This window comes from Bos indicus x Bos taurus, chromosome 18 (genome assembly GCF_003369695.1).
Source record: "Bos indicus x Bos taurus breed Angus x Brahman F1 hybrid chromosome 18, Bos_hybrid_MaternalHap_v2.0, whole genome shotgun sequence".
Taxonomy (NCBI): Eukaryota; Metazoa; Chordata; class Mammalia; order Artiodactyla; family Bovidae; genus Bos; species Bos indicus x Bos taurus.
Genome location: NC_040093.1, coordinates 7,695,277 through 7,723,098, shown reverse-complemented (window position 1 = coordinate 7,723,098; position 27,822 = coordinate 7,695,277). Strand labels below are relative to the sequence as shown.

The 27,822-nt window shown below is 52.1% G+C and overlaps 1 protein-coding gene and 1 long non-coding RNA gene across 2 annotated transcripts; one reads left to right on the top strand and one right to left on the bottom strand.

Annotated features, from left to right (window-relative positions):
- Positions 1 to 410: 410 nt before the first annotated feature.
- Positions 411 to 23,394, top strand: LOC113875586 (serine/threonine-protein phosphatase 2A 65 kDa regulatory subunit A alpha isoform-like). The gene is given in 16 exon segments (XM_027514116.1): positions 411 to 577; positions 9,761 to 9,851; positions 10,624 to 10,724; positions 13,560 to 13,792; positions 14,750 to 14,808; positions 14,811 to 14,896; positions 15,015 to 15,170; positions 16,837 to 16,951; positions 17,077 to 17,147; positions 17,584 to 17,718; positions 19,225 to 19,398; positions 19,666 to 19,726; positions 20,401 to 20,555; positions 21,923 to 22,065; positions 22,735 to 22,826; positions 22,956 to 23,394. Coding segments are annotated over 16 exon segments (1,767 nt in total). The 5' UTR covers positions 411 to 499; the 3' UTR covers positions 22,973 to 23,394.
- On the bottom strand, positions 22,956 to 27,634 carry LOC113875621. Its single transcript, XR_003506315.1, has 2 exons — positions 24,888 to 27,634; positions 22,956 to 24,281 (listed from the first exon to the last, which is right to left on the bottom strand). It is a non-coding gene; the product is annotated as an uncharacterized LOC113875621 (long non-coding RNA).
- Between the last annotated feature and the right edge of the window lie 188 nt (positions 27,635 to 27,822).

Below are 27,822 nucleotides of genomic sequence, written 5' to 3'. Positions count from 1 at the left end.
AGCAAGAGGAACCACTGCCTCCCAAACCAAAACCTGCAGATAGTTCTCGTTGCCCCGTCAATGACGTCATGCATTCCTAGCGACGCAGGCGCAGAAGAACTCGGAGGCGAGCTGGCTTAGCCACCTCCCAATCTTGCTCCTCATTGGCTAGAAGCAACTGCTTGTCTAGGCCGATGTTAGCGGCGACGTAGGCGGGCCCAATCTTGGTCGCTAAGATACCACGTACTTCCGTTTCCTCCTCCCCCTCTCCTAGGCTCCGGCAAACTTAATCTCGTCCCTTCGGCCAATGGCAAATGGGCGGTAGGCGGGACCTTATTTGTTCGGACCAAAGAAACGCAGGCTAAGCCCGGAGTATCGCAGCCAATGAATGTGGGGTAGCCCCTGTAAAGTGGCTCGGGCGTCCCCACGCCTTTCTTTCCTCCTCCCAGCCCAACCCCTCCCCATCCCGGTTTTAGCACGGCGCTGGCCGCAGTCTTGACAGGAACGGGACGGGCCCAAGATGGCGGCGGCCGATGGCGACGACTCGCTCTACCCCATCGCGGTGCTCATAGACGAGCTCCGCAACGAGGATGTTCAGGTCCGGAAGCAACGGGGACTTGAGGAAGAAGGGAAAGGGGACCTGGGGGCACGGGCGTCCCTCGCGGACAAGGTTCAGTGTTCGCTGGGAGTGGCGGAAGGGGCGGCGGCCAATCAGCATTCCGTTTTCATATGTTAGGCTCCCCGGACTCGATGAGACGGTGCCCGGGATTGGTTGTCGGTCCAGCGGAGGGCGGGAGCGAAAGCGAGCTTGGAGGGTCCTGGGCCTGCGAAGTGCGCGCGGGGCCCCGGGCCTACGAGGCCGCTGCTCTGGAGAGAGTCGACCGATTGGGTGGGGGAGAGGCGAAGGAACGGCTCGGTGATTGGCGGCAGCAGCCCTTGAATGGCGCCTCGGGGATGCGGTGGGCGCGTGACTTGCTCCGAGTGGGGGAGGGGCCGCCTGATTGGTGGGGGGTCCGGGTAGTTTTCACCCTTCACGGTTTCAGCGGCTAAGGCTCTGCGCTGTGGGGTAAACTTCCCAAATGGAGACTGAGACGTGAAGACTGACTATACAATTCCTGCCCTCCACTCTCTCCAGTTTTGGTGTAGACCCCCGAAGGGGAGAGGGGCGAAAAGCTCACTCCCAAAGTGGGAACTGGCCAAATTCAGGTACGAATTACGAGGTGGAAACTCGCCCCCCTTCCAGGATCCTCCCGTTGAGTGGAGGGTGGGCAGTGTACTAAACAGACTTAACATTTCTAATGTGTGGGAGCGGGAGGTTCAGGTATCTGAGCCCAGCAGGCGAAGTGTTGAGAAGAGGTAGGGTTCTAGGGTTTGCCTATCCCAGCCCTGCCTCTCACCCGAGTGACCTTGGGCCGATTACTTCACCAATCTGGGCCTTTGTTTTCCATAAACTGTGGTCTAATAATAGTCCTGGTTTCAATGGGAGTTTGTAAAGGGGCTGAACGAGTTAATAATACGAGTCATATAGAACGGCGCCCGGTCTGTTGTAAGGGCCCAATAAATGTTAGCTGTAATTGTGGGGAGTGGTGATTGAAGAGTTTCGATCCTCTCTTTGGGCCTCAGTTTCCCCATTGATAAAATTGTGCGGGTTACACTGGCCCAGCCTCTGTGGTTTGGGCTCTTATGACCGTAGTTCGGGAGTCAGAACAGCAAGGCCAGCTGCCCAGTGAATGTCGAAGTGGTGGCAGATGAGGATTAATCCAGAGCTAGATCAAGTGAGGCCTGTGGACCAGCAAGGCAAAGACTTTGGTGAGGTGGAGGAGCCAGTGCCAGGCTTTGCATAGAGGAATGACATGCTCTTGAGTTTTTGCTGTCGAATAGGGCCCAGGCAGGAGCAGAGAGACCTTTCTGGATGCCACTGCAGAGCAGCACCAGCATTGGCAGGATTGGGGGTATCTTGAAAAGGAGAGTTGTTGGGGTTTGCTGGTGGTTTGGATGCGGTGTGGTGAGTGATGGAGGAGTCAAGATGACTGAGGTTTGAATGCCAGCACTACCGGTGCACTCCCTGTGTGCCCTGGACCAGTCAGTGCCTTGCGTGTTCTGGGTCCAGATTCCTCATCTGTAAGGAATAATGATGAGTGAGGAAGCAGCATCTGCCTGGTTGGGAGGTTGCAGTGGAATTGGCCCCTTAAGAAGGCATTCAGTGATGACCTCATTCAGTTGTCATAGCAGTTTATGGTTTTATATTTGAAAAGTGAGGTTCAAAGAAATTGCTTCCTTAGCCAATGAGAAGCAGTGACTGGGTTGCATTGTCTCGGGTTGTTTGGGGCCCCACGTTTCTTAAAATGTGGTCCACGGGTGGAGAGACCAGGTTTCTGTGTTACTTATACTGTCTGCTTCAGTTTTCTCATCTATGAAGTGGGAATAGGGAATTCCCTGGCGGTCCAGTGTCTGGAACTCGGCACTTTCACTGTATTGGGCTCAGAGTTCAGCCTGTGGTTGGGGAACTAGGGTCCCGCAAGCTGTGCAGTGGAGCCCCCCCCTCCTCCGCCCCAAAAGTAATACTTAGCATTTCATAGGGATATTTCAAGGATTAAATAGGTTAGTACAAGGAAAATGCTTAGAACAGTGCGTGACATGTTTTAGGTTTTCATTAAATTTAGTCTGCCGCTTGTGGTAAGGTGAGGGCTTCATCTCTCAAAGGTGAGATGCTTCAGGAATTTAAAAACTATTCTCTTAATGGTTACTATAGAGCAGTGGGTCTTAACAGGTTGTCACGACTGGTGGGACGAGTGCCGCAAGCAGTAGCTAGGTATGCTACCCAACATCCTGCACTGCCCAGGCCCTCCCTTCACAAGGGATGGTCCAGCTCCAGAGGTCAGTGGTGCCGAGGCTAAGAAACCCTGCTGTATGCTAGCCTGCTAAGTGCTTTGTGTGTGTTTGTTGAGTCCTCACAAAAGAAATCTGAGATAGGTGCTGGGTTTTTTTCCAGTAAATGATTTTTGATTGTCAAATCTGAATCCACAGAGAAAATAGTACCAAATCCAGATTCAGCAGTTTTTTAAAAAAATTTTATCATATTTTTTCACCTGTTTCTCATCCTCTCCCACACACACTTTTTTTTTTTTTTTTGCTGAAGTATTTTAAAAATAAATCCCATGCCCCAGATACTGTCTCCTACACACTTCATTATGCACCTCTAAAACCATGGACTTTTTTTAATTTGGCTGTGTGGCACAGCATGTGGGATCTTTGTTCCCCAACAAGGGATCAGACTAGTGCCCCCTGCATTGGAAGCATGGAGTCTTAACCCCTGGACAACCAGGGAAGTCCTAAAACAACGGGCATTTTAATAACCACAGTGACATTATCATACATCAGTTCAGTTCAGTCACTTAGTCGTGTCCGACTCTGCGACCCCATGGATTGCAGCACCCCAGGCCTCCCTGTCCATCACCAACTCCTGGAGTTTAGTCAAGCTCGACATTGAGTCAGTGATGACATTCAACCATCTCATCTTCCGTCATCCCCTTCTGCCTTCAGTCTTTCCCAGCATCAGGGGCTTTTCAAATGAGTCAGTTCTTCACATCAGGTGGCCAAAGTATTGGAGTTTCAGCTTCAGCATCAGTCCTTCCAATGAATACTCAGGATTGATCTCCTTTAGGATTGACTGGTTTGATCTCCTTGCAGTCCAAAGGACTCTCAAGAGTCTTCTTCCAACACCACAGTTGAAAAGCATCATACATGACAAAGTTTTTACAGTGATCTTTGATGTCATCTAACAATAAATTCATATACATAAATCAGATTTTCCTGATTGTTCCAGAAGTGTCCTTTTACAATTGGCTCCTTTAAATCAGATTCTGAATCTTCATTCTGAATGTTTGGTCATTGTCACACAACCCAATAAATACTGAAATAGGACTTTGCCAACAGCATTGGGTTTCAGGGCAGCACTTTGCACCACCAAGCTGGGCCCTGTGGAGACAGAGTAGGCCCGGAGGTGACACAGAGGTGGCTGTGCCATGGGTGGAGGCAGACCAGGGTTTCAAGTCCTGGTCTGGCAACTTGATGAGTTACTCAACCCTTCTGGGCCTTGATTTTCTTGTTAAGTGAGAAAAAGGGTGGGAGACACACCCGGCAGGGTGTGCTGTGAGGATTAAATGAGATAAACTGTGTAAAGACAGCAGGTTCTTGCATGGTCTAAGACATCTTGGGTGCCCACACCTTAGAAATATGACGTCCCAGACTCTGGTTTCTTTTCTGGAGCACATAGAGAACATGGGTGTTTGAAGCAGAACTCAGTAATCAGGTTGCTCTGAGAGTTTAGTTGGTGTAGGGTGGTGGTGAAGGATGTGAGTTCAAGATCCAGGCTCTGCCGTGCCGTCTCTGGATGACCTGCATTTTTAAAGACTTGAAAAATATTTATGCTTGCTGTTTTTGACCCAGCCCTGTACTCGGTTCGGGAATCACCAGCTGGTAACAGTCATGCCCCTTCCTCATCCCAGAGACAAATCACCTTCCAAATGGGGGAGCAGGCACCACCATAATTATAAGGCCAGGTAAACTGCTAAGAAAGGACTCGTTTGTGCTGCGGTTTCCAAGGAGGTGGGGAGATTACTTTTTTCCTTTCTATTTCAGGTGAACTATTTGTTCCCTGCTCAAGAAATAAAAATACATGAGAAATAATGATAAGAATAATGGTTAACACTTGCGTGCTTGCTTCATGCCAGGCTCTGTGTCTTCTTTATTTGATTATCCCAGCAATCCTGTGAGACAGGCATTGTTGTGATAACCATCTTACAGTGAGGAAACTGAAGTTCTGAGGTAGCAGGGATTTACCTGGGGACCTTAGCCAATTGGTAAAGCCAGAGTGCATACTTGTTCATTCTTTACTTTAAAAAAAAAATCAGATGCTCCAGAAATAGAGATTGTGGTCCTCATTTCACTCTGGTGATGCAGAACTTTTCACCCCCATCTGCCTGCACACACCCACACACATTATGTTCATTTAAAAACATGATTCTTCGTGGAATGAGGTGGAAGGATGTTAGGATTTTATAGACGTTGAAGAGGCACTTGCGTCACTCCCTGGGCGTTTCCAGGGCTGAGGCTTGTTAAAGCAGCCACCTTGCAGCGCCTGCCACCCCGCTCATTCCCAGCCACCGGCTCTACCAGACTGTAGCAGTTTGGAGCATATTCCCCCAGGTTCTTTCCTTCTCTGCCTGTAGAAATAGATGTGTAGCCTAGATTTAAAAAAATTAATCCAGCATTTATTGGACTCTTCTTGTTTGCCAGGCTGTGCCCTGGGATTTGGAGGCACAGAGTGCAGAAGACAGAATCCCTGCCCTTGTGAAGCCCACGTTCTGGGGGGGAAGGAGAAACAGTGAACAGAGAAGTACAGTTGACCCTTGAACAGCACAGGTTTGAACTGTGTGGGTCCACTTACGTGCAGATTATTTCAGTAGTGAATACCGTGGTATTACGTGGTCTGCTGCTGGTTGAACCCACAGATGTGAAACTGAGATGCGGAGGGCCCATTGTAGGTTAGACTCAGGTTTTCAGATGAGCGGATTGCGGGCGCCCCAACCCCGTGTTGCTCAAGGATCCGCTGCCTGTGTTGGAAATGATGAGAGTTAAGATGTGTAGTGATGTGGCTGTGCCGGTGTACCCGGGGCAGGCATTGGTGAGGAGCCCTGGTGTGTCTTGTGGGAAGCTGAGGAAACAGCATGTCAGCAAGTAAGAAGATCTGACCGTAATGTTTGTGTTTTAGTAGCTGTTGAGGGAGCTACTATGACAGGAACCCAGGGAGCAAAGAGAGGGAATGGGAAGTGAGGACGAACCTGTACACAGGAGCCAGTCCTGTTGGGCCTCGTAGTCCACAGGAGAGCCTTCGGGTGTCACTCAGCGTGAAGCGAAGACATTCTACATGTGGGACCGTACTCCATGTGGTCATATCGGGGAAGCTCTGTGGATTGAATGTGACATGGATTTTAAAAAGTGGTAGCGTTTCTGTGTGGATGTAGTGGTGAGAAGGGAGTTTTTATTTATGATGTCTCGTGTAGTAGGCTGAGGGCTGCTGGGGACACAAGCAGCCCTGGCTCACGGTGATACGTGTGGTCGTGGAACCATGGGTGTGAGCAGAGAGGTTCTGCTCATCCTCCTACCGCTCATCAAAGAGGAAAATCTTTCCTGGACGTTCCTTGGCCGGCTTGTCCTTATGTCTTTCTGTCCAAAAAGAACTCAGTCACTGACTGGAGTAGTTAGGATTAAGGTTGGCTGTAGTAGTGTCACTCAGTCGTGTCTGACTCTTTGCGACCCCATGGACCGTAGCCCGCCAGGCTTCTCTGTCCATAGGATTCTCCAGGCAAGCATAGTGGAGTGGGTAGCCATTCCCTTCTCTAGGGAATCTTCCTGACCCAGGGATTGAACCTGGGTCTCCCACATCGTAGGCAGATTCTTTACCATTTGAGCCACCAGGGAAGCCAAGGTTGGCTGTAAATAATAGGAAGACTCTGAATAAATGATACTTAAATGACTCACATCAATAAGTCTGGCGGTAGTTCAAGCAGGTGTGACACTGTAGGTGTTGTGGAGTCCCAGGCTCTTACACGTTGTTCTGTTGTCTTCCATCCCGCCCTCCCCAGTCCCAGGTTACCTCAAGACCCCAAGATGGTTGCTGAAGCCCCAGCTATCATAGGCCCATTCCAGACAGGGAAGGAAGGATGAAGAATGTGACCCCCATCTCCCCATAAGAGCACTTCTAGATGTCACACACACCGTTCCCACTTGGATTTCACTGGCCAGACATTAGTCTCATGGTCACATCCAAATGCAAAAGTGATTTAAAAATATCTTTGCAGGGACTCACATGCACAGATGGAAACCAGAGGTCCTAGGCGGCAGTATAGCCCAGTGCAGGAGCTCTTAACCTGGGGTCCGTCTGGCATTCAGGGCATGTCCATGACTTTGGGTGAGGAAGATAACATCAGGGAGCGCCTGTGTGCTTCCCACTCAGATTTCACTGGCAGTTCACGTTCACCGTATTTAGTTGTTTATATGTTTCTGTAGGTCTGTTTCTATATACATTTAATCTTTGGCTAAAAAGAAGATGCAGGGCCTGTGATGTTTAATCTGGAGACCCTCTTGCTGCCAGGCCGGTGAGTGGACCACTTCAAGCCCAGGTGGTCCAAAGACCCAGTGACACTGTGTGAAAAGTGGGGTGTTTTTCTGAGGAGAGGCCACCATGGCATTTCTTCAGGCTGTCATCATTGTGGTTGCCAGAGAGAGTCTTAGCGCCTTCAACCGGAGGGGGTGCAGGGTCCCAGGCACGTTCCGCCCTCTTCAGAGCCGCACAGCCCGGGGAAGAGCAGGCCGAGGGAGCCCTTGCTGCTCCCTCTTCACCATACTCCCTTCTTTCCGCTCCTCCTCGGGGGAGGAGTCCGCTTGTGCTTGGGCTGGCGAGGCTGACGGGCCTACCCAGCACTGGGGTGTCGCCTTGCCCTCTCCGCACAGGAGCTCACGGCTGCAGCCCCGCTGTCAGGCTGAAGACACAGAAGGCCAGGCCACCCGAGCAGCTGGGGTTGGGTCCTGGCCCACTCAGAGCTCATTCAGACAGCTGTCTGCGCCCCCGAGCCTACCTCCATGCTGGTGGAAAGGTGGCATTGGTTGTGTTCCCTGGGATGAGGGCATCAGATGAGGTCCTGACACTAACATTCTGAGCCTGAGGCCTGCCTTGTGTTAGCAGAGGGTGCGATTTCAGGGGTGGCCACGACAAAGCGCCGCAACTTAGGTGCTGCAAACAACAGAAAGGGTTCTCTCTCAGCGCTCTGGAGGCCAGAGGTCCGAGGTCAGGTGTTAGCTGCATTGGTTCTTTCGGGAGGTTCAAGAAGTCCGAGATCATGGTGTTAGCTGTATTGGTGCTTTCAGGAGGTTCAAGTTTGAGATCACGGTGTTAGCTGTATTGGTTCTTTCGGGAGGTTGAAGAAGTCAGAGATCACGATGTTAGCTGTATTGGTTCTTTCGAGAGGTTCGAGAAGTCCGAGATCACGGTGTTAGTTGTATTGGTTCTCTCGGGAGGTTGAAGAAGTCTGAGATCATTGTGTTAACTGTATTGGTTCTTTCAGGAGGCTCCGTGCCTCTCCCCAGCTTCAAGGGGCTGCCAGCCATTCTTGACAAATTCCTTGGCTTGTGGACACAGCCCCAGCTCCCTCTGTTGTCTTCACACGGCCTTCCCTCTGTGTCTCTTCGTCTTCTCTCCTGTCTCTTGTAAGTCACTGCCGTTGGATTTCGGGCTCCTGTCTTTCCTTTCCTCTCACACCCCTCCCACACTTAGCACTTCTGACACCAGATGGCTTTCCCCCTTCCTGATCAAGCAGTTCTTGGCAACACCTGCTGGATGTCCTACAATTGGCATTAAAGCAGGCCCCCTCCATGGATTTGATTATTTGCTGGAACAGCTCACAGGACGTGAGGAAACACTTGCATTTACCAGTTTGTTATATAATAAAGGATGCAATAAAGAGTCTAGATGAACAGCCATGTGAAGAGATGCAGAGGGCGAGGTCAAGGGAACTTTTGTCCCCTGAAGTTGGGGTGCATCACCCTCACGGTATGTAGGGGTGCACCCCAAGCCCCATACTCTGAGGTTTCTTACAGAGGCTTTATCACATGGACGTGACTGATCATCCGGTCAGTGCCCCTCTTGGGGGAATGGGGCTTGGGGCTGGAAGTTCCCAGCTTCTGAGCATGGCTTGCTCTCTCTGGTGACCAGCCCCATCCAGGAGCCCAGCCAGAGTCACCTCATTAGAACAAGAGACATTCCCATCACCCAGGAAATTCCAAGGAATTTGGGGGCTCAGTATCAGGAACCAGAATTGAAAATCAAACATCAGAACAAGAGATGCTCCTTGTGTTCCTGTCTCTTAGAAAGCTTCAGGGGTTTAGGAGCCAGGAATTAGGGGTAGACACATACTTTTCTAATGTTTCATGGCACCACCACCACCCCCTGCCCCAAATTCAGGACGATCTCGAGGTGCTTACTTAGTTACATTTGCGTATTTCACATTTACCACTACTGAGGGTTAGGACTGGGACGTATCTTTTTGCAATCACTGTTCAACCCACCGTACTAGTGGAATTACTACTGCTACTGCTAGTCATGTTTTTACAGCAGTGTCATTATAATATTGTTTGTTCTGTTATCACCACTGTAAACCACCATCTACCATCTAACCCATCACTGGGTTACAATCCCCGCTCCATGCTGCAGAGCTCTGTGACCCTTAGAAGGGACTTTGACTCCCTGAGCCTGTTTGCTGTCCTGGGGTAGGGCCTGTAACCCTCTGCCCTCAGCTTGTCGTGAGAGCTAAATGAGACATGCAAGTGAGTACTCTGCCTGGGACTGGGCCCAGCACAGTAGGCTGGGAACGTAGCTGCTGCTGCTGTTAAGAGCACAAGGTGGAGTGTGTTAGTGGTATTGAGCCAAAGAGTGGGCACAAGTAGGAGGGTGGGGAACTTGGGCATGCAGGCACAGTGTCAGACAGAGTGATCCTGGAAAGTGCTGAAGGGGGTGTTGGCTCAGTGAGACCCATCAGGTGCTGTTGCTGAGGCTGCCGCTGTAATTTAACAGCTCAAGGTCACACAGTCACTTGGGAGGCTTGCATTACTCAGCACCCACACGTGCTTAGCGAGGCTTCCAGCGGCCGACTGGGTCCAAAACTATCACCTTAAGTGTGGGCTTGCTAACGTTCTCCCTTCCTTTTCTTCTTCCCCTCATTAGCTTCGCCTCAACAGCATCAAGAAGCTCTCCACCATTGCCTTGGCCCTCGGGGTCGAAAGGACCCGCAGTGAGCTTCTGCCCTTCCTTACAGGTACAGTGGAGTCCTGGGGCCACCTGGGGAGTGGGGAGTGGAGTGGGGGCTTCTGGGGGTGGTTCCTGCCAGATAGGAGAGAAACCTCTCCGTGAGTTTAACAGATTGTTCGTAAGTGCGGTGTGCTGGGCGCTGGGGGCTGGTGCAGGGACTAATGGAAGGGGGTCTGAAGGCAGATGGAGGCTGGTTTGAATTACAGCCCCAGTTAGAAGCTGGTGACTTTAGGCAAATTACTTAACTTCTCTGTTCCATAGAGTTTTTATGTATGAAACAGGCATGGTCATCATGCGCTATAGCGTTGATGTGAGCATTAAACAATAATAATAGTAATAATAGCTAATACTTACTGTAAACTGACAATATGCCAGATAGTGTTCTAAACCCTTTCTTGTGAGAATTAAGTTTGTTCACATAGAGCTCGTGCTCTATGCCACCATCGTTGTCAAGATTATCTCACAGTAACTTAAGGCAGGTAAGACTACCGCCCTCATTTTATAGATGAGGAAACTGAAGTATGGAGAGATGAAGTGACTTAATTGGTCGTTTAGTTAGGAAGTGACTCAGGATATCTATCAAGTCACGCTGGCTCTGAACTTGACAGTATTGGTGGTCTCTCTTCCCTAGCATCGCACACCTAATCACTCATTCCCACCGCCCGCCCAGGTAGAGGGTGGCTGCCAGGTTGAGGAAGCGGACTGGAGCATGCTTGTTCCCCAGGGTGAGTCAGCTGTGGGGCGGGACTGTAACCCAGTCAGTCTGTCTTGTCCCGCAGACACCATCTACGATGAGGACGAGGTCCTCCTGGCCCTGGCGGAGCAGCTGGGCACCTTCACCACTCTGGTCGGAGGCCCCGAGTACGTGCACTGCCTGCTGGTGAGTTTGGAAGCCGGGAGGGCCCCTGCCGGCCCCTGGGGCGTCAGAACCAGGATCCTCGCAGGGAGGGGAGAGTGTAGGCCAGGCTGGGGTCATCTTCTCTGAACCTTGATGATTCACTTTAACCCAGCAGGTCAGCAGGCTTTTACTATATTTGAACGAAAACGCACCTGTCTTCCTCACTGTTGACTGGGCGTGTCTGAGCAGCGCCAGGCCTCACCTGGCCCTCTGCGTGTGAGGTTTTCAGTTGGGAGTCAGGCTCCACTTACTTGCTGGGTGACTTGTAAGTCACCTGACTTCTCTGTGCTGTCCTTTCCTCACCTGTAGAAAGGGAGTCCTTAGAACTTACATTGAGGACCACCTCAAGAAGCCTTAGTGCAGTACTTGGCATGTAGTAAGCACTCAGAGATGTCAGCTCCGTTGTCATCCTGTCCACGCTTTGAGGTAGAGACAGTCACACCGTCTATGGCCGTACCACCCTGGACTCGCCCGATCTCATCTGATCTTGGAAGCTAAGCAGGAGTTGGTCCTGGTTAGTACTTGGATGGGAAGACAGTCACACTGCTAGTGAGTGGCAGGCTGGGATTCCAGGCTTGTCCCCGTGGCTTTTCCTGAGTTCCTGTCCATGTGACCCTGTGTTGGGTGATGGCGAAGGTCAGAGATGGTCAGATGCTGAGAGTAACTGCTGTTTGGGAGAAGGGAAGGGAGGAGGCGCTCCAGTCCTGTGGCCTGGGTTGAAAGAACCTTGGAGGTTGCTCAGTTTTCACTGTTTCTCAGAACCGCCATTTCCACCTGTGATTCTGTCTTTCGTGATCCCTAAAGATATGTCTTCATATTTTGGTATCTGCACTTGATGGTGTTTTGTAGTTAGTCTGCAGGCTTTCTTTTAGTGGTATACGTATCATTGCCACATTTTTAATGAGACTGTAAAAAATTTGTTCTTGATTTTTTATTTTTTATCACGGTGAGTTAGTAATAGTTACCATTATTAATCGCACCTTTATTAGTAATAATGGTGGTAAATAGTTACCATTATTAAGAAGTAGTTACCGTTTTCACCACTCTTTTTCCATGACATTAAGTACATGCACACTGTGGTGCAGCCATTGCTACTGTTCATCTCCAGAACTTTCTCATCTTCCCCAAAGAAACTGTGCTCATCAAGCAGTAACTCCCCAAGCTCCTCACCCCAGCCCCCAGCAACCACCATTCCACTTTCTGTCTCTGAGTCTGCCTGCAGACATACCTCAGAAATTGTGGGTTTAGTTCCAAACTACCATAATAAAGAAAGTGAATGTCACAATAAAATGAGTCACATGAATTTTTTTGTTCCCTAGTACATATAAAAGTTATGATTACACTTTACTGTTGTCTATTAAATGTGCAGGAACATTCTGTCAAAAAAAAAGATACCTATCGTAGTTAAAAAATACTTTCTCACCAAAAAACACTAACCATCATCTAAGCCTTCAGCAAGTTGTAGTCTTTTTGTAGTAGTAACATCAAAGGTCACTGATCGCAGATCATCATAATAAATACATTAATAATGAAAATGTTTGAAATATTTTGAGAATTGTTGAAATGTGACACAGACTCAAAGTGAGCAAATGCTATTGGAAAAGTTGATGTTGATGGACTTGGTGGGTGCAAGGTTGCCACACACCTTCAGTCTGTAAAACGCGGCACCTCACGTAAGGAAGCATACATTATGCAGTCTTCTGTGAAAGGCTTATTGCATTTAGTATAACGTCTTCAAGGAGTTCATCCACGTTGAAGCTTGTGTCAAATGAGATTTCTTTTTCACATGTAAGGGCCTGGCCCTTTTGGCTGCTTTTGGAAACCCCGAGATTTGCTTTCCCCGGCCATGTCCCCCCGTGACAGTTGGTGGAGCTGGAAGCTGGAAGCAGCTCTGCTCCCTGGATTGGACACTCTTCAGCCAGTCTCTGCCCCTGCTGTCCCCTCCTGTCACCTTTGCCCGTTGCTGCAGTCAGTCACCTGCCTGGGTCCTGGAAACATCTCCATTTATGATTTCTTTCTGCTTTCTGTCCCTGTCAGGCCAGGTTGGACTTCAGACCACAAGCCTCCACCCACATGTTTATTTGAACAGATTAGGATAAAAATTGAGTCTCCCTTCTTTAAGTCAGTAATTCCTGCATTCCTGCTCTGTGCTAGGAGGTCTGCTGGGCTCCAGGTGACCCCATGGTCAGCCGGTCACACGTCCCTAAAGGAACACGATCACTCCAGGCCTCGCAGTAACAAGAGTCTCGAGCCCCAGGTTCTCCAGTATTGTGAGATCCTTGTGTGGTTGCCTGTCAGAAACCACAACTCTGCCTTTCAGCCCTTTGGAGGTTCTGGAGCCAGCTGGCCTGGTTTAGATCCTGGCTTGTCACTGTTCCATCTCGGGCAAGTTGCTTAGCCTGGCTGTGCCTCAGTTTCCTGTTAGTTTAGAATGGAGACAGTAACAGGACGTGCTTCACAGGACTCGTGAGTTAGAACCAGCACCGCTGGAGCTGTGGCCCTGCTAAGAACATGCAGTAAATAGACCCTGCTGTCAACATCAGTGATTATTACTGCACTTGGAGATGCCAGGGACAGCTGTGGCCCTCTCAGAAGGTGACATGTACAGCTTGGGGGTTTGTACACCCCACTGAAGTGCCTTCAAGGACCTGTGCGTGAGGTTCTCTGTTGTGGTTCTTCAGAGAGGAGACACTGGGTGTGCGTGGGCCTCTGGTGATCAGGGAAAGCCTGTCAGAGGAGCTGAGTCCCTGCAGGGGGGCAGCCGGGAGCTCGGGGGGGCTGGGGAGGAGCTGTGTACTGATCTGTTCTGCCCCACAGCCGCCCCTGGAGTCGCTGGCCACGGTGGAGGAGACGGTGGTGCGGGATAAGGCAGTGGAGTCCCTGCGGGCCATCTCGCACGAGCACTCCCCCTCCGACCTTGAGGCCCACTTTGTGCCCCTGGTGAAGCGGCTGGCGGGCGGCGACTGGTTCACCTCCCGCACCTCAGCCTGCGGCCTCTTCTCCGTCTGCTACCCCCGCGTGTCCAGTGCCGTCAAGGCGGAGCTTCGACAGTGAGTCCCCCGGCCTCTGGGCCCTGGCGAGACCCCTCCTCCCGCTTCTGCTTGGTCCCCTTCTCTCAAGCCTCAGGCTCTGTTAGGCCCATCCAGCACCAGGAAGCCCCTGAGCTCTGCCAGCCCTCAGAGAGCAGGTGTCTGGACATGGCCGGGTGTCAGTCCAGGCACTGCCTCCTGCTCATTTAGGAAATGAAGACAATGATGGTTCTTCCTCCTGTTGGTTATTTAAAAGAATTACTGTGTATAAAACGCTTAGGACAGACTCTGGTACATGGCAGGCACCCAGCCAGTGATGTGTGGTGCAGTCGTTGGCCTGTCTTGGTGTGGCAGATGGGAGGCCGCCGCCTCCACCACCTCCCTCCCTCTTGGCTGAACCCCAGGAAGTTGCTTGCACTTGAAATTTGGCCTGTGGAAGAACCAATATTTTTAATTGGATTAAAATCTCCCATTAACATGTGTTTCCTCTCTTCCCTCTGGACTCCTGTCCTTCCACCATTGTCCTGAACTGCGGGCAGCACGCCCAGCCCCTGAGCCATCACTCCGGCCAGGACAGCGGCATGCAGCTGCTCGCAGGCGCTTAGAGGGCTGTTCTGGGCCCCTTGTGTCTCTTTAATTGGAAGCAGTTGGTGCTGGAAAGGAAACGCTCTGAGCAGCTTCAGTGCAGTGTCTTAGCTGAGCAGAGGCTTATTTATGTGGTCACAATAATAGATAGAATCAGCAGCTGTGGCTTGCTGTAGACCTGTGCGCTGAGAGACGGCTGGGTGTCTCACACACGGCGTCTCGTTTAAACCTCAGTGGCCCAGTGGGGTGGGTTCTGTTATCAGTTCCTTCGTGTAGGGCTGGGGAGACTCAGAGGCTGTCACTTGGGTCAGGATTACTCGGGCAAAGCCAGGAGCTGCAGGGCTGCCTGGGATTTCAGGGTTTCCTCCTCCTGAGCCCCCTCTACCCACCCAGGTACTTCCGGAACCTGTGCTCAGATGATACCCCCATGGTGCGGCGGGCCGCAGCCTCCAAGCTGGGGAGTTTGCCAAGGTGCTGGAGCTGGACAATGTCAAGAGCGAGATCATCCCCATGTTCTCCAACCTGGCCTCTGACGAGCAGGTGGGGCCGCCTGCCCGCCCCTCTGCTGCTTCTCCCTGTGGTGGACCCCGAGTCTGGGGAGGAGGCCCAGGGCTGATGGGGCTTCTGCTCCCCCTCCTTGTTCCCACCCTCTCCCCAGGACTCGGTGCGGCTGCTAGCGGTGGAGGCATGCGTGAACATCGCCCAGCTCCTGCCCCAGGAGGACCTGGAGGCCCTGGTGATGCCCACCCTGCGCCAGGCTGCTGAGGACAAGTCCTGGCGCGTCCGTTACATGGTGGCCGACAAGTTCACGGAGGTACGTGCAGGGGCTGTAGACAGCGTCTCACGGACGGGGAGACGGAGGCCTCAGGAAGGAGTGGGTCCACATGGAGCTGGGGTTTAGTGAAGCCCAGTGGGTCATCCGGGCATCGAAGCAGGAAGCTCTCCTGTCATTTGATTAGCTCACCTGTCAACCCTGGTTGGTTGATAGTGGCAGCTTGAAGTATTTCCTTGAGGTTTCTGAGGCCAACTTAAGGTTCTGTGGGGGAGAACCACAGGAGCAGAGAAGAGTAGCATGTGTGTGTTCCCGACCTACGAACCTTATCTCCTTTGATGGAGACGTCTTTCCTTGGCCGTAGGCGGCCTCCTCCCTGTATGTTACCTGTGGGTTGTGTTCTCATCTCTTCTTATAAGCGCTTTAGAGGTTTTGGCTTAGAGCTCACCTTAATGACCTTATTTTACCCTGTTACCTCTTTAAAGACCCTGTGGTCAAGTATAGTCACATTCTGAGGTACTGGGGTAGGGAGTTAGGGTGTCAGTGTATGAATTTCAGGGGATACAGTCGAGCCCCAAAACACGGCCCAAATGTTAGAATGGTCAGAGTGATGCTGTCAAGCAGGCAGAACAGATGCCATGTCTCTGAGGACAGTGCTCTTTCCATGGAGTCTCAGTGGCTCGTCGCACAGACATGTTTGTCAGGCTCCAGCTCGTGGCTGGGTGTTGGGGGTCCAGTGAATTCGGCGCATTCCTGGCCTTCAAGGAACAGGCAGCCTGAAGGGGGAAGGTCAACTGAGACAGGGAATGCAGTGAGACAGCATGACAGGCGCAGGGCCGGCTGGTGGGCATGGAAGCGCCGAGACAAGGAGGTGCTGCAGCAGGTTCTGGAGGACGAGAGAGAGCCGGGGCAGGAACTGTGTCCCGTGTGTGCAGAGGGCCTGGGTGGTGAGAAGAGCACAGGCAAGAACGTTGGGCATGGCTCTCGGGGGAGAGGAAGCTGGAGAAGTGGGCAGCAGGCCCCTCTCCTTGCAGTTGGGAACCACCCTGCTCCCCCAGGCCCTCACGAAGCAGCTTCACAGCAGAACCTGTGCATTTTTCCTTGCCTGGTTTCCTGAGGGGTAGGGGGGACCCTAACCTGTATTGTGTTATTTTAATTGCAAGAGTAATATCAGTTCTGGTAAACAGTCTTAACACGGAAATAATACAAATGAGAAAGTGACAGTGATCATACATCATTAGTCTTTTGGAATCAGGGACAGAAAACCCAACCCGAGTAACCTGAACAGTAAGGCAGTCTGCTGTTACTTTTAATGCAGACAGCAGTGCTCTGCAGTAGGTACCCTCGGGGTTTGAGGAAGCAGAGGCTCAGAGAGGTGCAGGCACTCATCCAAGGTCACACAGATGATAAGCAAGAGTAAGAACTTGAGCCAGGCAGTTGGACTCCAGGGCCACGCTTGTGAGCACAGCCCTGCCCAGCTCCTCGGCACCATACACAGTTCATCACTGCACAACAGGGAAACTGAGGCTCAGAGAGGCTCTGAGACCTGGCTGAGGTCGCCCGTACGGCACCTGCGTTACATCTCAGCAGTGACACTGAGGGCTGCTTTTGCCTCAGTCTTGGTGCCTGTAACTTGATTTTGTGCTCATTCACTGAAGGTGCTCGGCAAGCCCTCTCACCTCCCCCGCCCTTCCTTCCCTTCCTGCAGCTCCAGAAAGCGGTGGGGCCTGAGATCACCAAGACGGACCTGGTCCCTGCCTTCCAAAACCTGATGAAAGACTGTGAGGCCGAGGTGAGGGCCGCCGCCTCCCACAAGGTCAAAGGTTGGTGCTGGTGACCAGAACACAGCAAGCGGGCGTGTGGGTGGTGGGCTTGGTGTCCGAGGGGCTGCAGGCAGAACGGGCACCTCGGGTCTCATCTCCCGTCACCTCCCTCTCGCTGCCCACAGAATTCTGTGAAAATCTCTCCGCTGACTGTCGGGAGAATGTGATCATGACCCAGATCTTGCCCTGCATCAAGGTAACAGGGAGTTTGGTGGGAGGAGTAGAGCATGCCTGAACCTTCTGGAACGAAGGTGGAGATAGGGCGTGAGGGGCAGCCTGGTGCAGACTGAGTTCCCAGCCTCCTCGGACCAGGCGGTGTTGGGTTTAGAGCAGTCAGGAAGCCTGAGGGCAGGCGTAATCTGAGGCTTGGGGCTGAGCGTGATCGGGGAGTGCTTCCTCCTCAGAGCTCACAGCATCTCCTCATCCACAGAGCTTTGAGTTTGGGGCAGAGGCCCCCCGGGGGGCAGGGGTTGTTGAACTCCAGGCACGCCAAATGTGTAAGGAAGACACTCCAGTTCCCCTCGTGCACTCAGGCTGGATCGAGAGGACAAAAGCAGGCAGTGTCTCAGGGTTCGTAGGACTTGAGTCTCTGCAGCCACTGACCCCATGGCTCCCGTCCTCCTCCCTCCCAGGAGCTGGTGTCTGACGCCAACCAGCACGTCAAGTCGGCGCTGGCCTCCGTCATCATGGGCCTCTCCCCGATCCTGGGCAAAGACAGCACCATCGAGCACCTCCTGCCCCTCTTCCTGGCCCAGCTGAAGGATGAGGTGTGGGCGCCGTGGGGCTCTGCACACTGGCGGTGGTGGGCGGGGCAGCTGCTCCCTGGGGTCGCCGGCACCTGCGGCAAATGCCCGGGTCGCCAGGGAGTTGAGTGTCTGTGGGCCTGGGGGGCTGCCCGGTAGCTCATTCGCTTATTTGGCATTTGTTTCATGTGCCTTTATTCTGTACTAGTCTTTTTCCTGGGCATTAGGGATACTGAGAAAAAAAAGGAACAAGACCCTTTTGATCCTCCAGGACCTTCAGAGACTGGCAGTGGAGAGGGACAGATGGGCGGTCCCTTGACTCCCTGATCATACAGGCACTGTGACAGGTTCATGTCTATCCAAATTCAGGCTAAGGTACCTACTAGAGACCTCAAAGTGCCATGGATTAAATAAGGTGGAGAATGGTTTCTCTCACAGGAATCCAGGGGTGGGGGGACCCACACTGAGGGCGTTGTCCCTGCTGACCCCAGCGCCCTGTGGGTCTGAGGTGGCTGCCCTGATGTGTTCCGTCTCAGCCGGCATGAAGGGAGAGGGCACCGACCAGCAGCAGGCCAGTCCTCTCAGACCCCAGAGAGGGTGCCCATCCTGTCTGCCGATGGCTGACCTTAGGTTACAGGTCTCCAGCCTGTGTGGAGGTCAAGTTGATGCCACATGGCCCAAGGGCCTCACCATAAGTCACATTGTTAGTATGATCTTTTTGACATGGCCCAGGGTCCTTAGATCATCTCCCAGAAGCTGGTGGGGGGCCAGTCCTCTGTTTGGAATGTGCCAAGTTTGAACAGCCTAGCCCTGTCCAGTTAATAACCCTTTACTGCACACTTGATTATTTGGTTCACTGATTGATTTCAGCCCATGCCTCTTCACCCCACAGCTCCCAGAGGGAGATGCAGGAAAAACTGACTGTGGTGTCTGCCCTCCAGGAATATATGATGTTGGACAAGGAATTAAGTATATTTGTGTTCCTTTTCTTAGAGGTTGCTTCAGAGATTTTTGGAAGCAGATGGGAATATAGGTTCCCACTCTGTGCTAAGATAGAGCATTCCTATAAGCCTGCCATAGGTTGAAATGGCATAGAGTGAAGCAGCTGTTTTTTTCTTTGGTAAAAGCACAAATCCTCTTTGGGTTTCTTTTAGTGAAAGCAGGAACCCATGTAAGTCTCTCATAGTGGTGTGAGGTTAACTTTAATGGGGGCTACCTGTGTACATGTGCATGTGTGTTTGTGTGTATGTTAGTCACCCAGTCATGTTCGACTTTGCAACCCCATGGGTAGCCCACCAGTCTCCTTTGTCCATGGAATTCTCCAGGCAGGAATACCGGAGTGGGTACCATTCCCTTGTCCAGGGGATCTTCCCAACCCAGGGATCAAACCTGGGTCTCCTGCACTGCAGGCAGATTCTTTACCGTTGGAGCCACCAAGGAGGCCCATACATGCGTGTAGTGTAAGTCAGAGCCTTGCCTTGGGCTCTGTGTGCGGTGCACCTTCTCAGAATGCTCCTGTCTTCTCCTCAGTGCCCGGAGGTGCGGCTGAACATCATCTCCAACCTGGACTGCGTGAACGAGGTGATCGGCATCCGGCAACTGTCGCAGTCCCTGCTCCCTGCCATCGTGGAGCTGGCGGAGGATGCCAAGTGGCGGGTGCGGCTGGCCATCATCGAGTATATGCCTCTGCTGGCGGGACAGCTGGTGAGAGCGCAGGCCTTGGCCAGGCCCTCTGCCCGGGGAGGTGGGTGGTGCAGTCAGATCTGGGGGCTGTGCCAGGGCCCTGGGGCCCGTGAGGGCCCAGTGGAAGGTGTGAGGGCTGTCGTGGGAGTCAAGGGGAGGGAAGGGAAGAGAGCCCCTCAGGTGAAGTGGAACAGTGCCTGGCTGTTTGCGGGGGTGGGGGCTGGTTTCCCTGGGCTTTGCCCAGATCTGCGCAGTCTCAACCCTGCTTTGTTATCTCGTCTCCTGCAGGGGGTGGAGTTCTTTGATGAGAAACTCAACTCCTTGTGCATGGCCTGGCTTGTGGATCATGGTGAGCACCTCCCCAGGATCTCTGGGAGGAGTCTGGGGCTCCAGAAGGGTGTAGGGGTGGATTGTTTGGGGCAGGTGGGGGGTGGGCATCACCCCATTGCTGCCAGGTACATGGACCAGCTCCCTTGCTTTCTGGATTCCCACAGGAGGTCAGGGTGGGAGGTGGATGAATCAGGTCACCCGGGGCTGCCAGGTCCAGTGGAGAGTCTGAGGACCACCTGGCAGACAGCCCGAGTTTGAATCCTACTTCCTGGCTGTCGAACTTTAAACATGTCACTTGCCACCTTTGAGCCCACACTCTATGAAACATAGGGTGCCTCATCCCAGTCTTTGAAGGCCATTGTGAGAATTGCTTATTGTTTTCACTAGGAGTGGCAAAAATAAAAGTTAGCATTTGTCTGTAACAGGCTCCATTCCACGTACTAAGTCATTCACTTGGGCAAATTCAGAGCCTCAGTCTGCCCGTCCGTGCCTTGGAGCTGTTGAGAACGTGCTACGTGAAAACAAAACCCTACCTCTAGCGCACAGCCCTCTCTTTCTCTGCGAGTTTACGGGTTCTCATGTGACCTGGTACCTGGGGCTGCTCTGCAGGAGGGAGTGAGTGTGACTATGAGTCCCCACCTGCGTCAGTCCCTCACCTCCTGAGTCTCCCCCTCCCTTCTCCTCCTCCCACAGTCTATGCCATCCGCGAGGCAGCCACCAGCAACCTGAAGAAGCTGGTGGAGAAATTCGGAAAGGAGTGGGCCCATGCGACTATCATCCCCAAGGTCTTGGCCATGTCTGGGGACCCCAACTACCTGCACCGCATGACCACACTCTTCTGTATCAATGTGAGCGCCCACCGGCCCCCACCTCTCCCTGGGGGAGGGGAAGTAGACGGGAGAGGAGGAATGGAGAAGGTCCTCGGGGGAAAGCTGGCTTGGGAGTAGGGAAGTGGTGGGATCTGGGGCCATAGGGGTGAGTCCTTGGGGAACTGCAGACCGGAGCTTGGGCTCCCTGGTCAGAGTTACAGGGCCTTTGCAGGAGGGGACCTGCATGGGGGAGACGGGAAATTTGGCCGACAGAACAGTGATGGCTAGGTCTGTCTGAGCACCCCCTCCTTCCCCACAAAATGTGCGATATTTATGATACAATGGTTAAAGCACAGTTTTCTAGAATCAGACCTACTGTTTAATTCTAGCTCTGCCATATATTGACTGTGCACCTTGAGAAAATTACCTTACCGCTTAGTGCCTCAGTTTTCTCACCTGTAGAGGGTTCATACCAACAATCACAGCCCCAGACTCCTGAGGCCGTGAGATTGATCTGGTTATACAGCTTAGAACAGTGGTTCATATGTAACGTATGGTGTGTATGTAATATGTATACGTATAGTGTGTATGTAATACGTAATGTATGGTGTGTGTGATACGTAATGTATGCTGTGTGTGTGATATGTAATTTGTAATGCATGCTGTGTGTGTGATACGTAACGTATGGTGTGTATGTAATATGTAATGTATGCTGTGTGTGTGATACGTAATGTATGGTGTGTGTGTGATACGTAATGTATGGTGTGTGTGTGATACGTAATGTATGGTGTGTGTGTGATACGTAATGTATGGTGTGTGTGTGATACGTAATGTATGCTGTGTGTGTGATTGTAATGTATGCTGTGTGTGTGATATGTATGCTGTGTATGTGTGATATGTAAATGAAATGTAAACAGTAGAAAGTGCTTGTATGTAGTCACTTAAATAAACCATAAACTTAAATAAACCACTTAAATAAACTTAAATAAAACCACTTAAATAAACCACATAACTACATATTAAAGAATGAGATTTAAAAGTTAGCATAAAATTGTTCCGGTAATCCCTTCCCTTGCATCACTCTGGAGACCACGGCACTAAGGAAGGGATCCCAGGGTCAGGGATCCAGTCCCATCCCCAGAGGATGAGGGAGACTCTGAGAAGAGGAGCTGGGATGGGACAGTGTGGGCTGGGGGTTTTCAGGGCAGGGAGACGGTGGAGTTAGGAGGGTGTTAGGGGACCTGGGAACTTGCAGAGAATCAAGGCCCTCAGGCTGGGCGAGTCTGAGCTCAGAGTCCCCCTGATGCTCAGCTAGTTTCACCCCCAAGCCTGACGGCCACTAAGTGTCCCGGTCAGAGGGAGCGAGGACTCTGGAGAGTCACCCTCTGCTGCTCCCTGGCCTGCAGGTGCTGTCCGAGGTTTGCGGGCAGGACATCACCACCAAGCACATGCTGCCCACCGTGCTGCGCATGGCCGGGGACCCTGTCGCCAACGTCCGCTTCAATGTGGCCAAGTCCCTGCAGAAGATCGGGCCCATCCTGGACAACAGGTGAGGCCTGCCCCTCCTCCACACACGATTGCATTTGTATCAACTTCAAAAATGGATCAAGGGGGACGCAGGCGATGGAAGTGAGAATGGTGGTTATTTTGGGGGAAGGGCCTTGTGATGCCTGCACCTCTGTCTGTCCAGGACACAGCTTCACCCCTTAGTTTCTCTCTGAAGGCTACCTTTGTCCCCCAAACAGCTGACTGCCACTGCAGAAGCCTTTCCCTTGGCCCTTACCTCCCTGGGACCCTGTAGGGCTGAGTCCCTCCCTCGGGCGCTTGCTTCTCCTGTTAATTGTCGGCAGTTTGATCTGCCTTCTCCCAGTCTGGGCTCCGTGTGGGTGAGAATCAGGAGGGTTGGGTTTTCCACTGTGTCCACACCTGATGGGCAGTAGGCCTCAGTAGATAATATTACACAAATCCACGGCGTCATGTGGCCGAGGCTCAGAGGCTTGAGGTTCTGGGTTTTCTGCCCCACCTTTCCACACCACCTCACCTGCCTATACCTATTCTGGGCCCCCAAGGCCTCTGTCCTGGTTTGTGAGACTTCCAGCCTTCCAAGTACTGGTTGCTCTGGCCCCTGAGAGCTTTCATGCACCCGTGTGTCTGCATCTGTGCAGACACCGAGCAGCCCCGCCCAGCTGACCCCTCGCCTTCCCCCCTCTCTCCCCAGCACGCTGCAGAGTGAGGTCAAGCCCGTCCTCGAGAAGCTGACCCAGGACCAGGACGTGGATGTCAAGTACTTCGCCCAGGAGGCTCTGACTGGTGAGGCGTCAGGAATCTGAGACACCGGCGGGAGGGGGTGGGGGTCTGCGAGGGCAATGCTTGGCCTGGGAGCAGCCATGGGCAGCGGGTTGGCTGCCTTCTGATTCCTGCCTCTTCCTGTTCCCCCAGTTCTGTCTCTCGCCTGATGCTGGAAGAAGAGCCACCGCCAGCCTCTGGTGTCCGCCCTCCCCCGCCAGGCTCCTCCCTGGGGGGACAGTGGGGGGCCTTTGGCTGTCACTCCCTGTGCATGGTCTGACCCCAGGTCCCTCCCCCGGCACAGTTCCTCCCTCAGCCCGGGACTCTGACTCCTCATGTCCACCCCCCACGGGGCTGGGGGCACACAAGGTGGGACAGAGCAGAGACCCTGGGAGGAAGGGGCCACTCCCGCCCTCTGGGGGAGAGACGCGAGCATCCCAGGTCGCCGGCTCCTGCTGCTGTATGGGGACCCCTCCCCCATCTCCTCCACCTCCCTCCCTTCCTCTTGGTGGTTTTTTTGTGTCAATTGTGCCGTTTTTATTTTATTGCCTTTCCCCCCTTTTCACAGAGAAATAAAGGCCTAGAAATAGCTGGTCCTCTGGTCTAAGTCACTAGATGGAGAAGGGGGCCCAGCCTTGCGCTTCTTTCTGGTGAGGACTGACTGGACTTGCCACACTCCTGTCTGCGAGTGAGGAGGATTCCCTGGGAAGCCGATGGGAGTGCCCCTGGCCCCAGGGGCCAGCGGAGTCCTGAGGTGCACTTAGGTTTCACAGAGACTGGCTGAGTGTGTGGTGGTTATAGCAGGTGCCTTGGCGCCAGACTGCCTGCGTCCAGATCCTTGTCCTTCCGTTAATAGCTGTGTGGCCTTGAGTAGGTGCCCAGGCTCAGATTGCAAGACTGTAAAATGGGGGTAACAGAATCTAGATTGAGCGGGACAGGAATGAAGACTAAATGAGGTGATCCACACAGAGTGGGCAGTGATGTTTGACGCATGAGAGGAGTGGGCCAGGAACTCTCAGGATCATCAGGGCTGCGACAGAGCAGGCTGGGGACTGTGGCTAGACAGAACCACTTGTTCTCTCTCAGTGTCTGTTCTTCTGTTTCTTTAATACTGATTAGACACCTGTATTTTTAGTTGGGCACATGGCTGCCTGGATTCAAGGCATTTTCTCAGGGTCTCTTGAAATTCGGTGTGGCATTGCAGCTAAATTCAGGCCAGTAGTATGTGAACAGAAATGGCACGGGCAGCTTCTAGAAGGCATTCCTAAGCGGGGAAATAATGCTTCCGCCTCCCTGCTGAGCCCTGGATGGCGGGACCAGGGACCAGGACCCATCATGTGGACCAGATGGCAGGAGTGGGTGCAGCCATCCCAGGCCAGGACGTGAGCCCAGAAGTGCAGGCCCAGCGAGGCAGCAGCGCAAGACAGGCGGGGCCCAGGGTTCCTGATGCTGTCGAGGCCCACACGGGTTACCTGTCACCTGGTGGAGTTAAACGTATAAGTGACTTAGGGGTTTCATCACTTGGCAAGTCATCCAGATCCTAACTGATGCAGGGGCCAAAGAGCCTTGCAGAGAGGAGCAACAGATGATGCAGATGGTGTGTGTAAAGTTTCACAGAGAATGTGACACCCGAGTGAAATCTGGCCTTGCAGGGTGGCAGGGACCTTGGCGTTTGGTGGCAGGTTGCTTTCACCAGCCAGCTCTCGTGTTACTGAGTCCCTGCTCTTTGTTAGAGCAGATCAGACTCTGGGGGATGAGGGCGAAGGAGACCCTCTTCCTCGTCGTGCTAGCCGACATTCATTTCCTAAGGACAGGGCCTGTGGTTTAAACTCAGCCCATCGCTCTCTGCACCCCCTGCCTCACACACACATGTGCCTTCCTAAATAGAAACACTTGAAGGACTGAGGGAAGAGTTTGTGGGGTGGGGACGAGGGTAGTGTAATCACTTGCAGCGTGATGTTGAATATTCTGGCTTAGCCAGCAGCCTACCAATAATGAATGACCCATGGTGTCCCACTTATATTTTCCTGCCTTTCAACCCATCCCCCAAAACTTAGTGACTTAAAACAGTGAAACGTATCATACCTCATCATTCTGCAGTCTGGGCTTGGCTCGTTGGGAAGGTTCTGCTCCATGTGGTGTCTGCTGGGGCTGCAGCCTTCAAGGTGACTTCTTCACTCCCACGTCTGGCCCTCAGCCAAGGCCTGCTGTATCTTCTCCCAGCATTTGGCTGCTCCAGGGTGGCTGGATGTCTTTATCTGATGGCTGATGGCTCCGGAGCAGTTTCCAAGAGAACAGGTCCCAGTTTCCAAGTGCCTTTTAAGCCTCTGCTAGCATCACAGGCCAAGTCAAGTCACGTGGCCAAGCCCGAGTCAGTGTGGGAGGGGCCGCTCAAGATGTGAGCGCTGAGTGTGGTTCATTGCAGACTGCGGATGTAACGGTCCTCACATGTGTGGTCCAGAGATGGCTGAGCTCCACTGCTGGTGAGCGGAGGCATCGAGAGCGTAAGGAGATGAGGCTGACTCTGACTCCAGGGCGTGTATTTTGGAGAGAGCTGAAGATGGAAGCTTTACCCTGGGAGGCAGAAGAAACTGCAGGGCGTTTTGGCAAAGTAGTGACAGCATCCGAATTGAAGGGCAGGTTGAGGCTGAGAAACCTGAGAGAATTCTGGTCTAGGTGAGCTGGAGCAGGTGGAGTGAGGGGGGTGGCAGGTAATGAGGGTGACAAGGAAGATTCCCAAGGAGGCAGATTGGGACTTGGTGACGCCTGGATTAGGGGAGTAAAGGGAAGGATGCAGTCACCTTGGCACCCAGAATTCGGATCTTCCCAGTCTCAGCACCCACTACTCCCTGGGAAACGTTCTTGGTTCCTGCAATCCCACACATGCTTCAACATCTCAGTCTTTTGCCTGTAACGTGAACCTCTACCTGGAAAGCCTTCTTTCCTCCTCACTTGTCAGGGGAACAAGTAATTTGGTGTGCAGAGTGGGAAAGTGAGACTGAGTGGCACAGCGAGCATGGAGGAGTAAGTATGTAGGGGTCAGATCCTGAGGAGCCTCTTCAGTAGCAGGGTGGGGGGAACTTGGCCTTGAACTTGGCCCCGAGGGACGAGGTCCAGTAAGACTTGGGGAGATCTTTCCAGGGTCAACAAAGCCTGGAGCCCCGGAAGAGGCTGGGATGATGGTCCTGGAAGATGAAGACCTCACCTGGGCAGTGGTCAAGGGCAGAGGGCAGAGGGATCGAGGAAGTGGACTTGATGCCACTTCCCCTTCCAAACCACAGGAAATTACACAAAGAGTAGCTGGAAGGAAGGCCTGTCTCTCCCGTCCTTGGTTCTCATCCGAATATCCAGTCTCGGCACATGCCTGTCTTCAGTCTGCCCCTGTCCAGCTGTGTCTTCCAGATGGGAGAACAGCCCCAGAGTGTGTGGGGTGTGTGATGTGGGCTCTTACAGAGCGACCACACCAGAACTCCACAAACCTCCCAGAGGAAAGAAAATGCCTCAATGTCCTCTGATAATTTAAGATCCTCTTCAGCCCAGCCAAAGACGGAAGCTGGCCCTACAAGTTAGATGAGGCCGAGCGGGCTATGGCTGGCTTAGCGCTGTGGGAGCTGTGATGCACATTGTAGAAATTCTTTTATATGAATCACTGGGGGCAGAACCTGATCTGACCTGCACTACTCTATTGACAAAAGCTGACTTGGACTGCTGTGTAGAGTATTATCCCTTTTCTTGTGGAATAGAAAGTACAGCAGAAATGTCCTTGTGTTTGGAATACATGGAATATACTGAATCAACAATAAAAAGCATCCACAAAGAGAAGCACAGGCCCCAGTGGCTTCACTGAGTTCTACCAAAACATTTGCAAAATTAACCAGTTCTCAAACTCTTCCAAAAGCAGAAGGGGAGGAAGCACTTCCCAGCTTACTTTGAGGCCAGTATTGCCCTGATACCTAAAGCCAGACCAAAACACCAAAATGAAATCTATAGAGCATTTATCTCTTAGAAACATAGATACAAAAATGCTGACAGCCTGAATTCAGCAGCATATAAAAAGAATTGTATACCATGACCAAATGTAATTTATCTCAAACATTAAAGGTTCGTTTAATGTCAAGAAAGTCAACGTAATATACCATATCAGTGGAATAAAATGCAGAGAGAACCACATGGTCATCTTAACTGATGCAGAAAAAGCATTTGGCAAAATCTAACCCCTTTTTGTGATTAAAAACACTCAAACTAGGAATAGAAGGGAACCTCCTTAAACTAATAAAAGGCATCTCCAAAACCCCACAGTTAACAATACTTGGACATGAAAGACTTGGGTGTTTTCCACATAAGATCAAGAATAAAACATTCTTGCCACTTCTGCAGACCATACTGGAAGTTCTAGCCAGAATATTTACTCAAGGAAAAGCAAAGGTTTGCAGATTGGAAAGGAAGAAGTAAAACTTTGCAGGTGACAGGATCTTATATATAAGAAATCCTAACAAATCACTAAAAAAACCACCACCACTGTTTGTGCTTCCCAGGTGGTGCTAGTGGTAAAGAATCCCCCTACCAATGCAGAAGATTTAAGACATGCAGGTTTGACCTGGGTCAGCCAGATCCCCTGGAGAAGGAAATGGCAACTCACTCCAGTATTCTTGCCTGGAAAATTCCACAGGCAGAGGAGCCTGGCGGGCTACAGTCCATGGGACCACAGAGAGACACAACAGAGCACAGCACAGTGGCAAACATGTTCAGCAAGATGGCAGGATACAGGATCAACATGAAAATCACTTGCATTATCACAGATGATAACAGGTGTTTGGTGAGGATGTGGAGGTACTGGGATCCTCATACTGCTGATGAGGATGTAAAATGCTGGACCCCACTTTGGAAAACATTACCAAGCCAATTCCACTGTGAGGCATATTCCTGAGGGAACTGAAAACGTGGCCACACGAGAGCTCGCACACAAATGTTGGTAAGATTGTTCACAAGTCAAAATGTGGAACCCATTCGAATGTTTATC